This window comes from Peromyscus maniculatus, chromosome 16 (genome assembly GCF_049852395.1).
Source record: "Peromyscus maniculatus bairdii isolate BWxNUB_F1_BW_parent chromosome 16, HU_Pman_BW_mat_3.1, whole genome shotgun sequence".
Classification (NCBI taxonomy): Eukaryota; Metazoa; Chordata; class Mammalia; order Rodentia; family Cricetidae; genus Peromyscus; species Peromyscus maniculatus.
In genome coordinates this window covers 53,503,290-53,516,423 of record NC_134867.1, presented here as the reverse complement: position 1 = coordinate 53,516,423, position 13,134 = coordinate 53,503,290, and the positions used below count along the sequence as shown (strand labels likewise).

The 13,134-nt window shown below is 44.5% G+C and overlaps 1 protein-coding gene across 19 annotated transcripts in view; it reads left to right on the top strand.

Annotated features, from left to right (window-relative positions):
* The window catches only part of Syne1 (spectrin repeat containing nuclear envelope protein 1), a 484,186-nt gene that overhangs the window by 326,645 nt on the left and 144,407 nt on the right, over positions 1 to 13,134 (top strand). For 15 of the 19 annotated variants that reach the window (XM_015996792.3, XM_015996790.3, XM_076552828.1 and 12 more), the window contains 2 exons: positions 9,386 to 9,592; positions 10,685 to 10,858. In XM_015996792.3, the coding sequence (XP_015852278.1) occupies positions 9,386 to 9,592; positions 10,685 to 10,858 (381 nt within the window). The remainder of the gene's footprint in view (positions 1 to 9,385; positions 9,593 to 10,684; positions 10,859 to 13,134) is intronic. The other 4 variants (XM_042262341.2, XM_015996795.3, XM_006978087.4 and 1 more) reach the window with 1 other exon arrangement.

Sequence of the window (13,134 nt, the reverse complement as noted above, 5' to 3'; positions counted from 1 at the left end):
CATATATGTAACATGCAGGCAAAATAGTCATACACATACAAAAAAAATCACACGTAAAAGAACTGTAAAAGCCAGGTGTGTGGCCCACACCAATAATTCTATACTCAGGAAGTGAAAGTGCAGTCCAGAGCAACTGGGTCCACTTAGGGGGCTCCCATCACAAAGCAGAACAGGAGCTGGAGAGGTGGCTCAGTAGTGAAGAGCACTTCCTGCTCTTCCAGTGAACCTGAGTTTGGTTCCCAGGACTCTTCCGAGAGACTCATGACTGAACTCCTGCTCCTGTGGGTGAGGTGACCCCTTCCGGCCTCCTCAGACACCCACACACATGTGGCATACACTCATGCAGAAACACATGCGTAAATAAATAGACAATAAGTATAAATCTTCAAACGAGAACAAAACGTTAATTTTGATAGGAGACGTAAAAGTGTAGTATGATAGGTGTGTCTATCAGAGACAGTGCAATTCATCAGTTTCAGAGACAAGGCTCTAGGGCTGGGGCTGTAACTCACATGTAGGACACTTGCCCAGCGTGCCCCAGGCTCTGAGTGTGATCTCCAGGGCGCGCGCACACACACACACACACACACACACACACACACACACACACACACACACTTCTTTTGGAATCCGCTATAACCTTGGACTTCATGGGTTGCTCACATGTGCTGCCAAATCCAAGTGCTTTCTTTTGCAGTATATGGCCTTTCAGTACAAGAGAAAAAATGCAGACATTTCATCTAAAGATGGTGTATTGAGAAATAGTGGTTTCAGGCTTTTGAAACTTGTAACTTCTTGGGGTAGAGATTAAATGCATGGGACAGATCTAACTTAGACCTTCTTTTGATAAACAACTTTTCAGATACCCTAGAGTTTCCACAATCTGCCAGGCTTGGGAAAATGGCCATAAAGGCATAAACTTAAAACTACACTTTGTTTTAGTAGATCATAACAATCATGAGGACTCCCAGGCACTCAGGTGACTATTGCAATGTTGTTTTCCTCTGACCTCCACCCATTTCCTTACTAAACCGTTGCTACCCTCCAAATCTCCCTGTCCTGTCTAGAGGGACTTCAGGGTCACAGTCATTTCTCCCTGCTGATGTCACCCCACCCAGGAACTCCTTGTTCTTCAGGGTTCCAGTCCCTTCTCCCCTGTTGTCTCCAAATTTGGGCATCACAGTACTTGGAGGAAGTAGAGCTTCTCTTCTTTTGAATACAGTTCTGCAGGCCAGCTTTCATGGCTGTCCTGTAAATGTCTGCTTCTTGTAAGTGCCCAAAGATAATATAGGGTGAGTTATCTAAGGGCTGTATCAGGATAGGTTGAGAATCATGCATATTATTGAGAACCAGTGATCTGGGAGAAGTTCTAAATAGTTTTATTCTGTCTACTTTTAAGTTATCTTTTTCTCTGTTGGAAGCTTATCATCCCTGTAGCCTAGGTAACTGACCACAGCTCCCCCAACACCCTTCACTGGCCCTCTCAAGAGTGATACAGTTCAAGAAAACAGGGTCATGGTGGCCCATACCATAGACTTCCTAACAGAACATGCATGTTAGCTCCAAGCAGCACCACCACTTCCCTATCCATCATTATTAGTATGAAAATGTATAGTGCACATGAAGAGTCATAAATAGTTAGGGTTTCTATTGCTATGACAAAACACCATGACCAAAAAGCAAGTTGGGAAGAAAGGGTTTATTCGGCTTACACTTCCACGGCCCTGTTCATCATTGAAGGAAATCAGGATAGGAACTCACACAGGGCAGGTACCTGGAGGCAGGAGCTGAAGCAAAGACCCTGGAGGAGTGCTGCTTCCTGGCTTGTTTCCTTCCTATGGCTTGCTCAACCTACTTTCTTATAGAACCCAGGACCAGCAGCCTAGGGATGGAGCCACTCACAATGAGCTGGGCCCTCCCACATCGCTAACTAATAAGAAAATGCCTTACAGCTGGATCTTATGGAGGCATTTCTCAGTGAGGGTTCCCTCCTCTCAGGTGTCTCTAGTTTGTGTGTCAAATTGACATCAAGCTAGCCAGCACATGAAGCAAAATTGTTGTCCAAGGATTGCATGGAGAAAACTCAAAATTGAACATTGTCATCTTAGGTATATTTTTATTATTCATCCTTTGAGAATTCCATACATGTGTTTAATGCATTTTGATCATACCTACTCACACTCAGCCTCAAACTCCTCCCAGACCCTTCTCCCATGTCCCCTCTCAACATCACGCCCTGTTTGCATAGCCTACTGAGTTTGGTCAGTGCTGTCCACGTGTGAATGTAAGGCCACCCACTGGAGCGTGGACAACTTAACAGGGGCCACTTCTGTACAAAGAACAGCTTATCCCTACCCCAGAAGCCTTCAGCTGCCAAAGCTTCTCAGCCATGGGAGGGTCCCCGATCTGTGCTGGAGTTTTGACTGGCTTGGTCTTGTGAGTTCATGAGTGCTGACCATGCTGATGTGTCCAGCAGACACTGCTTCCTAACAAGACTTTCTAACCTCTGGCTCCTTTGTTTCCTTTCTGCCTTGTGTTCTGCACTATTCCTTGAAGTGTGTGTGTGTGTGTGTGTGTGTGTGTGTGTGTGTGTGTGTGTGTGTGTGTGTGTGTGTGTGTATGTGTGTGTATAGAGGAGACAGAGATGTAGCTGTCTCATTTAGAACTATTTAGGACTGAGCACTTCACCGTTACTAATTCTCTGACATCTGAGCACCTAAAATTGTGCATTATTGCTAAGAATTATGAATCAAAAAGGCATCACATAACTTCTCGCAATTGAGGCCACCACATGACTTTCTGTCCTTTGCTGTTACCAAGGACAGGGCCTCCTATCACACAGTGAGGAGACATAGCTGATTCAGTGATGTAAGCAAGCCAGACATGGAGGCTTAGGTAGCTCGTTAATGGTCTAATGGAGGGGGAGGAGTCAGAATGTTTAATTCGGTACAGTTCTGCACACACCCATAAGTCTTAGATTTCCCTTCCCAGCTGTCTTTGTTCCCTGTCGATGTCGGTGCCTAAGTTCTACAAATTCTGGGACAGAGCTGCCCACGTGAAAAGCTAATGCCGACACACTATCTAAATCTGTTCTTGGCGTCTGGAACGGTCTTTCATTATAGAATTTCTATTTCTAAATTCCAACTGAACAGTGGTGGAAAAGTCCACTGTGGTTTTTATACTTCAAAAGAATTGGTAGAGGTGCTTCAATTGTTACTTACTTCCCAGCCCTCCATTAGGATTATTTCTTGTTAACCTAATTCTTACTAGAAGACTACAGAGAAGTGGTTCTCAACCTGTGGGTCAAGACCCCCACAGGGGTCATATATCAGATCTCCTGCATATCAGGTATTTACATTACAATTCATAACAGTAGCAAAATTACAGCTATGACTTAGCAACAGAATGGTTGGGGGGGTCACCATAACATGAGGTATTCAGGGGTCACAGCATGAGGAAGGTTGAGAACCACTACTCAGACGCTAGTCTCAATGTATCAGCTTGGCTGGAGATTCAGGCTTCTTTCCAGCTGGAATCTGTCTGATGTGATGAGTGCAGGGCACAGTGCTGTCCATAAGCTGGCAATGTTTCACCCATGTGGTCAGGATTTGACTTTTTAGGACATCTGATGTTTGGGAGCATTGGGCATCTTTGCCACACTCGGCTCAGGACAGGCTTTGGGAAGAGTTCTGAGGCTATTTTGTTATAACAAATAGATTGTGGAAAGAACTGTGCTCTGAGAGATAGTCGTGAGAGTGAGAATAAACATTTCCTTTTGATATTGAATAAACATGAGTTACATGTGGCCCTACTATTAAAGGAATTGAGCATTTAGTGAATCTCCATGTATTTATCTTATTAAAATATTAGTGCATGGGCATCTTAATGGGATCCAGTGTGACTTTCTATAATTATTAATATACATATATTTATACACACATATATATTTGACATGTGTGCCAATCGAATCCTCCCCCTCCCCCACACCCCCCCCCACACACACTCTCTCTCAGACCTCTTTCCCAACTTCCAGTTATCTCTAGCCTCATGTCTAATTCTGTGCCTGTCATTCACATGCCCTCTCTATCATTACAAGCCAGCAACCCAAAGAGGATTCCATGTCCATCTCCTCATTTGCATCAGGCACTGTGGGCCAGCTGCTGGCCATGAACTCTTCTCAGAATTATGAGGCTGAAGGTGTCTTTGCCCACCAGATGGACTTTATATAGATAAATGAAATTCACACAGCAAAATGAATTAAAACATACAACTCATTGACATACAGTCATTCCATACAACAAACACCTCTATCTGTTTCTAAAAATGTTTCCATCACTCCAAATAAGGCCTGGCCCCGTTACTGAGCTCGGGTGCTGGAGCCAGCAGTTGGAAGAGAGAATTGCCTTAACACGCCAGAACTGACGGTCACAAGGAGCCAAACCACCCGGATCCTCACTGAAGAGTGTTCAGAGAGGAAGGGAGTGAAGCCAGTGACTTTTCGCTACACCCCTGATCAGCCAAGTCCACCGAGATTTAGTGAGGAGTTGTGTTTTCTCTCTCAACTCTATGATGAGTCAGAATCAATTCACTTGCATGCGCCGGACACCCCCTAGACCAACAAGCGAAAGACTGGCTTTTCATAAATCCATGACTTGAAAGCCTGGGGTAACTGGTGTGAACTCCCAGCCTGCAATAGGAAAACAGAACTATTATTGTGATCTCTATGAGAAAGGGAGCGAGCGGGGAATAGATTCCGTGACATCAGGCCGGTATGTGGGGGAGAGCGAGCCTGAGAGCTGGAGTAATGGCAGGCGTGGGTAGAAGGAATTGTGTGTACATCCGTGGGAAGGTGGCGGGGAGTGAGGGGGAGGATGAGCATGGTTCAGAACTGCATGAAGAAGAGGAGACATAATGAGGCCAGTCTAATTACAGAGGAGGCTATACAGTCAGAACAAATAATATGGAGTTTGTTTTTTTTTTAACAATTGGGCCTCCAATAAATGATCATAATATAATGCATGAAAATACTTTAAATGAACAATAAAGAGAATCAGTCTCTAAGTTCAATGCAATCTCAATTCAAAATCCATCACCCCCAAGGCTGGGCATGGTGGCCAGGTGAGGCAGAGGATTGCACATTCAACGATACTCTGGGCTATATATGGAGAGTAAATCTTAAAAATAAACTCAAATACTGCAGTAGTATGTTTTATATGGATTGATAGAATATATTGCAAATATAAGAAAATCATATCTCCAAAGGACAGAAATAGTAGTGGGGTGTGGTGGCGAGGGCATGTAGCCCCAGAATTTGGGGGACAGAAGCAGGAGAATCAGAGGTTCAAGGACTCCTCTTATATAACAAGTTGAAGCCTGGTCTATGTTTCAAAACAAACAAACAAAGAGTTCCCTCAAGGCCGGGAGAAGGTGGTTAAAGTCGAAGAGTATGTCCTACCACTTAGAGCCTTCTCAACCTTCCTAACACTGAGACCCTTCAATACAGTTCCTCGTGTGGTGGTGATCCCCCAACCAGAAAATTAGTTTTATTGCTACTTCATAACTGTACGTTTGCTGTTATGAATCGTAATGTAAATATCTGACATGCAGGATATCAGATGTGTGACCCCCCCAAAAGGGGTCACAACCCACAGGTTGAATACTGGTGACTTAGACTCACAAAGTTCTAAGATGTGGGGCATTTACCCACCAACCCCACAGCTCCCCAGAATTTTCTTGAGTGTGAGCAGCAGGAAACATTAGATAGGAGGATTTATTGCAGAGATAAACAGAAAATAAAGGATAGCCTCGAGAGGACCTGGAACCTTTTCCAATAGCCCCAACTGTCTCTGCCCCAGGGTATTTATAGAGACGCCAAGGGGGTGGAGCAAAAGACCATCGCCCCCCCAGCACAGCAAAGTGCAGACCATCTCAGACACCTGCACTCAGGCCGGTGGTCCTAATCATCCTCTATGCGGACCTGCTGGGTAAAGCCACAAGGAACCCGAAAACAGGCTCCCACACTAAGAATGGAAAGTGTCCTTTGCACAGCACTGAACTTCTGGGAACAGTACCACCTTAGAGACATTTAGCTTGTGGCAAAGTTCATAGATACTGCAAAACTATTTAGAGAGAGAAGAAAAGGGAGAAAGGAAGGGAGAGGGGAGGGGAGAGAAGAAGGAGGGGAAACCTTGATTTGTACCTACACTGGAAACAAAATAGTATGATAAATTAAGCTGGACTATAGTAGACCTCAGAATGAAGTTAAAACAAACCAAAACAAAACAAACAAAAAAGCCTCTTAAGATGATGCTAGCCTAACTACCTGCAGTGAAGAGGTTTTTCTTAATTTCTGATCCATCGTATACAAATAGCTTCTAAAATTCTCTTTGATGTCATGACGATGCCAGAGTGCTGTAAAATTTCTTAACACTTGCTCTCCATGTTTCTCTCTCATTATAAACCTCTCTAGACATTTTGAAAACAATACCTTTCCATTAATTATGCTCCAGGAGAATTCTTTTGTTTGTTTGTTTTGATTGGCATGATTCAGACACGTCAAGCCTGAGTTCTGCCACTGAGCTACTACATTCTTCATGTTTTTGAAGACGACATACCACAATCTTGACATAGTAGGCAAAGTTTTCTCAAAAAAAAAAAAAAGCAAATAAACAAACAAAAGCAAAACAAAAAACCCCAAAACAAAAAACACCAAAATCTGTAATGAACTATTTAGGACAAATAATTGTTCTGCAATCAAATTAAGAACTTCCATTTTAGTCAGATGTGGTGGTGGCCCACACCTTTAATCCCAGCAAAGGCGGGTGGAGCTCCTTGAGTTCAAAGCAAGCTGAGGTCTTTGTGGTCTACATGCAGTGAATTCCAAGACAGCTAGGGCTGCCTACACACTGGAGCCCTGCCTCAACAAAACAGATGAAACAACAGTAAAAGAAAACACTTTCTGAGCATCAAAAGGCACCCGTAAAGAAAACACTGGAGGAGCAGACAGTCCCCATAAGTAAGAGCAGACATGTGTAATCTACAGACCCAAAAGAAAGAGGCGGCCGGCATCCAGTGTTTGAGTAAGGCATGTGGATAAGGAAAGAGTCCGGTGGAGATCAAGCAGAGATGTAGCAGGCAACCACAGAGGAGGCTTTGCTCTTAAGTGTCAACAGGAAATTGCAAAATAAAACTCCATGGGCTTCTGCTAGGAACCCAGGAGAAAGCTTCAGACTAAAACGATTCACAGAGCGGTTGGCAGTGAGATATTAAATAACGCTGAGAGTGAGCAGCTCTCTCCAAGGAGCAAGCTTAAAGCTCAGTCCACACACAGAACAGCCTATTCACAGAAGTGGCAGGCTGAGGACAGACATGTTTACATGTCAACAGTGTGGCTGGGGTGCCTGGAGGTAACCACAGGGAAGTCAAAAGGGCCTTGTCAAGTTCTGGAAAGGCATTATTTCCTGATCAGGCTGGTGGCAGCATGGAGGTGTTCAGTTTGTGAAGGACCAGGGGACCACTCCCCCCACACACATACTTCCTGTCTAGGTCTATGTAATACTGTCGATGTAACAATCTATTGGTGAAATTATTAAGGCCACTCCATGTAGTTAAAAGGGAGATTTATTTAGTGGCGTAACTTATAAATGAAGGGATAGGTAGGCTGCAGGATCTGGGAAAGATGTAGTGCGGTCCAGCAGTGTTCTCTGGAGAACTCTCCTCTGTCTACCTCTAGCGTCCAGGGTCCAGGCAACAAGAGAGGGTGGCACATCCGGATCTCGGGTCTTTAGGGCCCTCTCTTGGCCCTGCTTTGTAGGCATGACAGTTACCGAAGCCTCAATGGGGGCTGGAACTTCCAGACCAAAGCTGGAATGGCTACCCACTACAACCATCAGTTAAAATTCAGTTGGGCGGGTCACGGTATTGGGGAAGAGAGGTGATTTTTTTTTCTTGTTATTTTGTCTTTAAACGTCATTGACAGTACACTCTGAGGAGGTACTGCGCTTACTGTGATGTCTGTGGAAGAGATGTGGACTAATGCCAGCAAAGCTGTTAGAATCATCTGTGTTACTTCACTGGGCCATGGTTGCCTTTCCTACCGTTTTATAACATGCTGTTCAATTTCTGAATAGAAAGTGCCCTCTGAAGACCCCAATCTCGGAAAAAACTAAATAGAAGATAGATAGATGGATATAGATTAGGTAAATGACTGACCTAAGACTGGAATATAGACAGATGACTGGCATTGACTGACTGCTCAGCATGCCCAAGGCCCTGGGTCCAACCCCAGCACCAAATAAACAGGGCAGTGTTAGTGTGTGCCTACGATCTCAGCACGGAGAAAATGGAGGTAGGGAGACCAGAGTTCAAGTCCTCCTCAGCTGTAAAGAGCGTTTCAGAGCAGCCTGGACTATAAGAAACCCTGACTCAAAAACAAGAACAAAGCCAGGGTTGGGTGTGGTGTTACACACCTTTCATCCCAATGCTAGGGAGGAGGTGTCTGTGAGTTCCAGGCCAGCCTGGCCCGCGTGCTGAGTTTTAGCGCATCCAGGGCACTAGAGCCATACTTTATCTCAAAAACAAAGCCGACCAGAATTAAGGAACAGATAACGAGGTGGTCATTTCAAAGTTCTTTGCCTTTTAAGGGCAGGGCTGGGAGGTAGAATAGAGAAGGTGACATTGAGTAGTTACTTTTAATTACTCCTCTTGCTGAAGGATTAAGGCAGAGAGAGCTTTGGTTATCTTGTGTGCTGAAACCAGGCAGCTTGGGGATTGATTGCTATCTCTCAGCTGGAATGCTGACAGAAGCTTGGCTTTATAGCTGGTGACAGGGAACTTCAACCTGGTGACTGCTCCAATTTGGGTTTTTAACCTGGTGTTTTGTGAGCCAGTGGAGGAGCCTGTTCAGTAAGTAGAGCATTCTGCCATTGTTTAAAGATACATGCTGCGATGGGGCTGCCATTGAACTGCACAAGTTGAACGCAAGAGGCTGGGTGGGGGCATGCCATGGGGGTGGCCGGCATTAGCAAGCATTTGAAACCTTGGGAAAGGACTCTGGAGAGGTCCAGTGGCCTGGAAGTCAGCTCCGAGGAACTTCCCATTTTAGAATTAGGTACAGAAGGAAGAATGAGTGTGGACCTCCTGTTAGGAATGAGCCTGTTGAGAACCAGAAATGCTCATTAGTTTGTTCAGTGTGACTTAAGCTCCTAACATCCCCAGCGTTCAAATCACAGCTGTCCCAGCCTTCAGCTCTACAGTGTCATTTTGAAAGTTAAACTAGTAACGGTCCTGCTGGCTGGCCCATTCCGTGACATCCGAGGGAGTCTGATCTCAGGGGGTGTACAATGGCAGAGCCCGGGAGTCCTCAGTCAGGAGTGTGATTCCACAGTCTTCCCCACAGGCCCTGATGGATGAGGTGCAGATGCTCCAAGATGAGATCAATGGACTGCAGGCGTCTCTGGCGGAGGAGCTGGTGGCCGAGTCTCAGGAGTCGGACCCAGCGGAGCAGCTGGCCCTGCAGTCCACGCTCACTGTCCTGGCGGAACGGATGTCCACCATCAGGATGAAGGCGGCTGGCAAGAGGCAGCTTTTGGAGGTAGCTCGGGCCCTGGAGGTGCTTCAGCTCCTGCATCTGAATCAAGCTTTAGTGTCTGTTAGCAATAATACATGGGTCTGTTTTTGTTTTAATTGGATTTTGTTTCTGTTCTCTTTTTTGATATCTATTTTTTAAAGCTTTTACACATACTCACACACACACACACACACACATTTGTGTAAAGTATGGAAACCACATGTGAGAGAAAGCATGCAATATTTGTCTTTCCACAATAGGTGTAATTCACTTCATGTAATTTCCTTTGGTCATGTCAATTTCCTTGTTAATGATGTCATTATATTCTTTATGGCTGTAAGAAATTCCATTGTGTACACACACACACACACACACACACACACACACACACACACACACACACGCTCATGCACTCCACACAACGTTTTCCTTCCCCATTCTCTGTTGCTGAACACCTCAGTTGCATCCACAGTTGGACTGTTTTGAGTGTTGAATAGATATTCAAGTGAAAGGGTCTCATTATTTCCCAGGCCCAAGAAGCTGGTATTATGTTTGCATCAGGGTCTGGAGCGCAGAGCACAGTCAGGGTGGATCTACGAATGTGCTCTGGGTGGGAGACACTGGGAATGCAGAAGGCTGGCACCTGGTGGACTAGAGCCCCATGGACAGGAATTACAGATCTGAGTGATAGTTTGCTGTGATTGGATAAGAGCCTGTGATGAGGAATAGGACTAATACTGTGAAGCATAGTCCTGCCTATGCACTGTCATCCAGTCCATGCACATTAGCTCATGAAAATACCTTTGTACTTCTGTTGCCAGTGTTACTTGATTTAAATTTTATTTGGTAGGCAGATTTTGGCAACAATAATATATATGCTAAAAATCAACTTCTTTTCACTGGGGGATGGGCATGGGGGGATTTTCACATACTAATGTAGAGACAGAGAAATCCGATTTAGACTTCCAAGATGTGGCCTGGACTCTGGGCGTTTGTTTTGTTTCCCATGTGTTTGTGGGTGGGGCCAGGGCTTGGGACTGGTGCTCTGTTGCATGCCATCTTCAAGTTCTCACTGCCCAATGCTCCCTCCAAGTTATCCTCTTCTTCATTCCTCAGGAGAAGCTAAATGATCAGCTGGAAGAGCAGAGACAGGAGCAGGCTCTGCAGAGGTACCGCTGTGAGGCGGATGAGCTGGACCACTGGCTGCTGAACACGAAGGCCACCCTGGATGTCGCCCTTGGTACACCCCAGGAGCCCATGGACATGGATGCCCAGCTGGTGGACTGCCAGGTACAAAGATCCTCTAGAACAGTGGTTCTCAGCCTGTGGGTCATGACCCCTTTGGGGGTCGTACATTGGATATCCCGCATATCAGATATCACGACTCATAACAGTAATAAAATTACAGTTGTGAAGTAGCAACGAGATACTTTTATGGTTGAGGGTCACCACAACATGAGGTGTATTAAATGGTTGCAGCATTAGGGAAGGAAATGAGCCTATATCATGACGGAGAATTTTAAAAATGCAGAAAACACACTAATAAGATTCTGGTGTAGATACATGAGTTTCCACAAACTAGAGACTTTATATATTTATAGGGTCAAAAAGCAATGCATCACTAAAGCATAAATAAAACTCAAACCTGGAATTGGTTCTTGAAAACCATTGTCTTCAGAAAAAAATCAGAAACTAGAGAGATGGTTCAGTAGTTAAGAGTGATTGCTACCATTCCAGAAGACCCATGTTAAGTTCCCAGCATCCATATCAGGGACTCCCTGCCTGTAACTCCAGCTGCAGGGGCTCCAATGCCACTAGCCTCCATGGGGGTCTGCACTCATGTGCACATATACACATTCCCATCATTAAAAATGGTAAAAAAATAAAATATACTTTTGAAGAAAATTTCAGCATAGTGGCTTAAATTTCTAATTCTTTAACCCCAGTACTTGATAGCAAAGCTTTTTTTCTTTTATATTTCTTTGAGCCTTACTTTGTAGCCCTGCTGACCTGGAATAAATACATTATGTAAAACAGTCTGGCCTCAGACTCATGGTAATCCTCCTGTATCAGCCTTCTATATAATAGCATCACAGGAATGAGCCAACATACCCAGTTTATCTTTGTCTTTCTTAAAGCAGATTCTCAAAAAGGTAGAGTAGGTTGGCCTGGGGTGCAAGGCATTCCTGCCTCCCTCCAACTCCAGACCTGGGATTTACGAGTATGCACCACCAAGTCCGGCTAAACTTCCAATGCTATGACTACCATTTTATAAGACTATAGATACCAGAATATTTATTGTATCTATTTGCTGGCTTAAAAAAATATTATATATATATTGAGACAGGATTTCTCTGTGTTTGTTTTGGTGCCTGTCCTGGATCTCTGTAGCCCAGGCTGGCCTCAAACTCACAGAGATCCACCTGGCTCTGCCTCCCAAGTGCTGGGATTAAAGACATGTACCACCACTGCCCAGTAAATAATAATAATAATAATAATAATAATAATAATCAACTCAGAATAGTTAGTATTAATGATTCAAGCCAAAATAAGTGTGATTGGAAGCCTCCATGGGTGCTCAATTGCCATTTTAACCTAGTCCTCACATGGATCTTGGGAAACTTCAGCAACCGCCAGTATTAGGGAGACAGAGAGTCTAGTGTTCTTGTCTTTCCAAATGTGCAATGGCCTTTCTTCCATGTCAGGTCTCTAAGAACTGATGTAAGAGGGAGTTTCATAAAGGTTATGAAGGTTAAGAGCTGTTTTATAAAGGTGGTTGTTTTTTGGGGGGAGGGGGTGCTTGGTTTGAACTTTGGCTTGATGCTAGGAATGGAACCCATGCACTTTATCACTGAATCACATCCCCAGCTTCTTAAAGTGTTGGCAACCTCAGGTCAAGGATGCCTCTCCCCGCTACCCTTTCTCCTTTTCTTTCTTCTTCTTTTCTTCCTCAAGAAGTAACAAATGAAACATAGGGCCTCATGTGTGCTAGGCAAGGCCCGCACCACTGAGCTACAACCCTAGCCATGCACAAAGGTTTTTTTCTTATTATATGTTATGGATACTCGTGCTGGCTTCTTGCTACTGTAACAAAATCCGTGAGATAATCAACTTAAAAAGAAAAAAAAAAGGTTTATTTTCACTCTGTTGAGAGGTTTCATCCATGCATTCCATTGCTGTTTTAAACAGCACAGTGCATCATGTTGGGGGCACATGGAAGAAGCCTGCTCATCTCATTGCTTGGAACAAAAGAGAAAGAAAAAGATAAGCATTCATAATCCACTGAAACAAGGCATCTAGCCGGGCAGTAGTGGCGCATGCTTTTGATCCCAGCACTCGGGAGGCAGAGCTAGGTGGATCTCTGTGAACTCGAGGCCAGCCTTGTCTACAGAGTGAGATCCAGACAATCATGGCTACACAGAGAAACCCTGTCTCAAAATAACAAACAAACAAAAACCAAAAATAAAATAAAATAAACAAGCCATCTAAAATCCCCCACAAGACCCCACTTCCTAAAGGTTTCTATCAACTTTCAATAGCACCAAGCTGAGGACCAGGCTATTAAC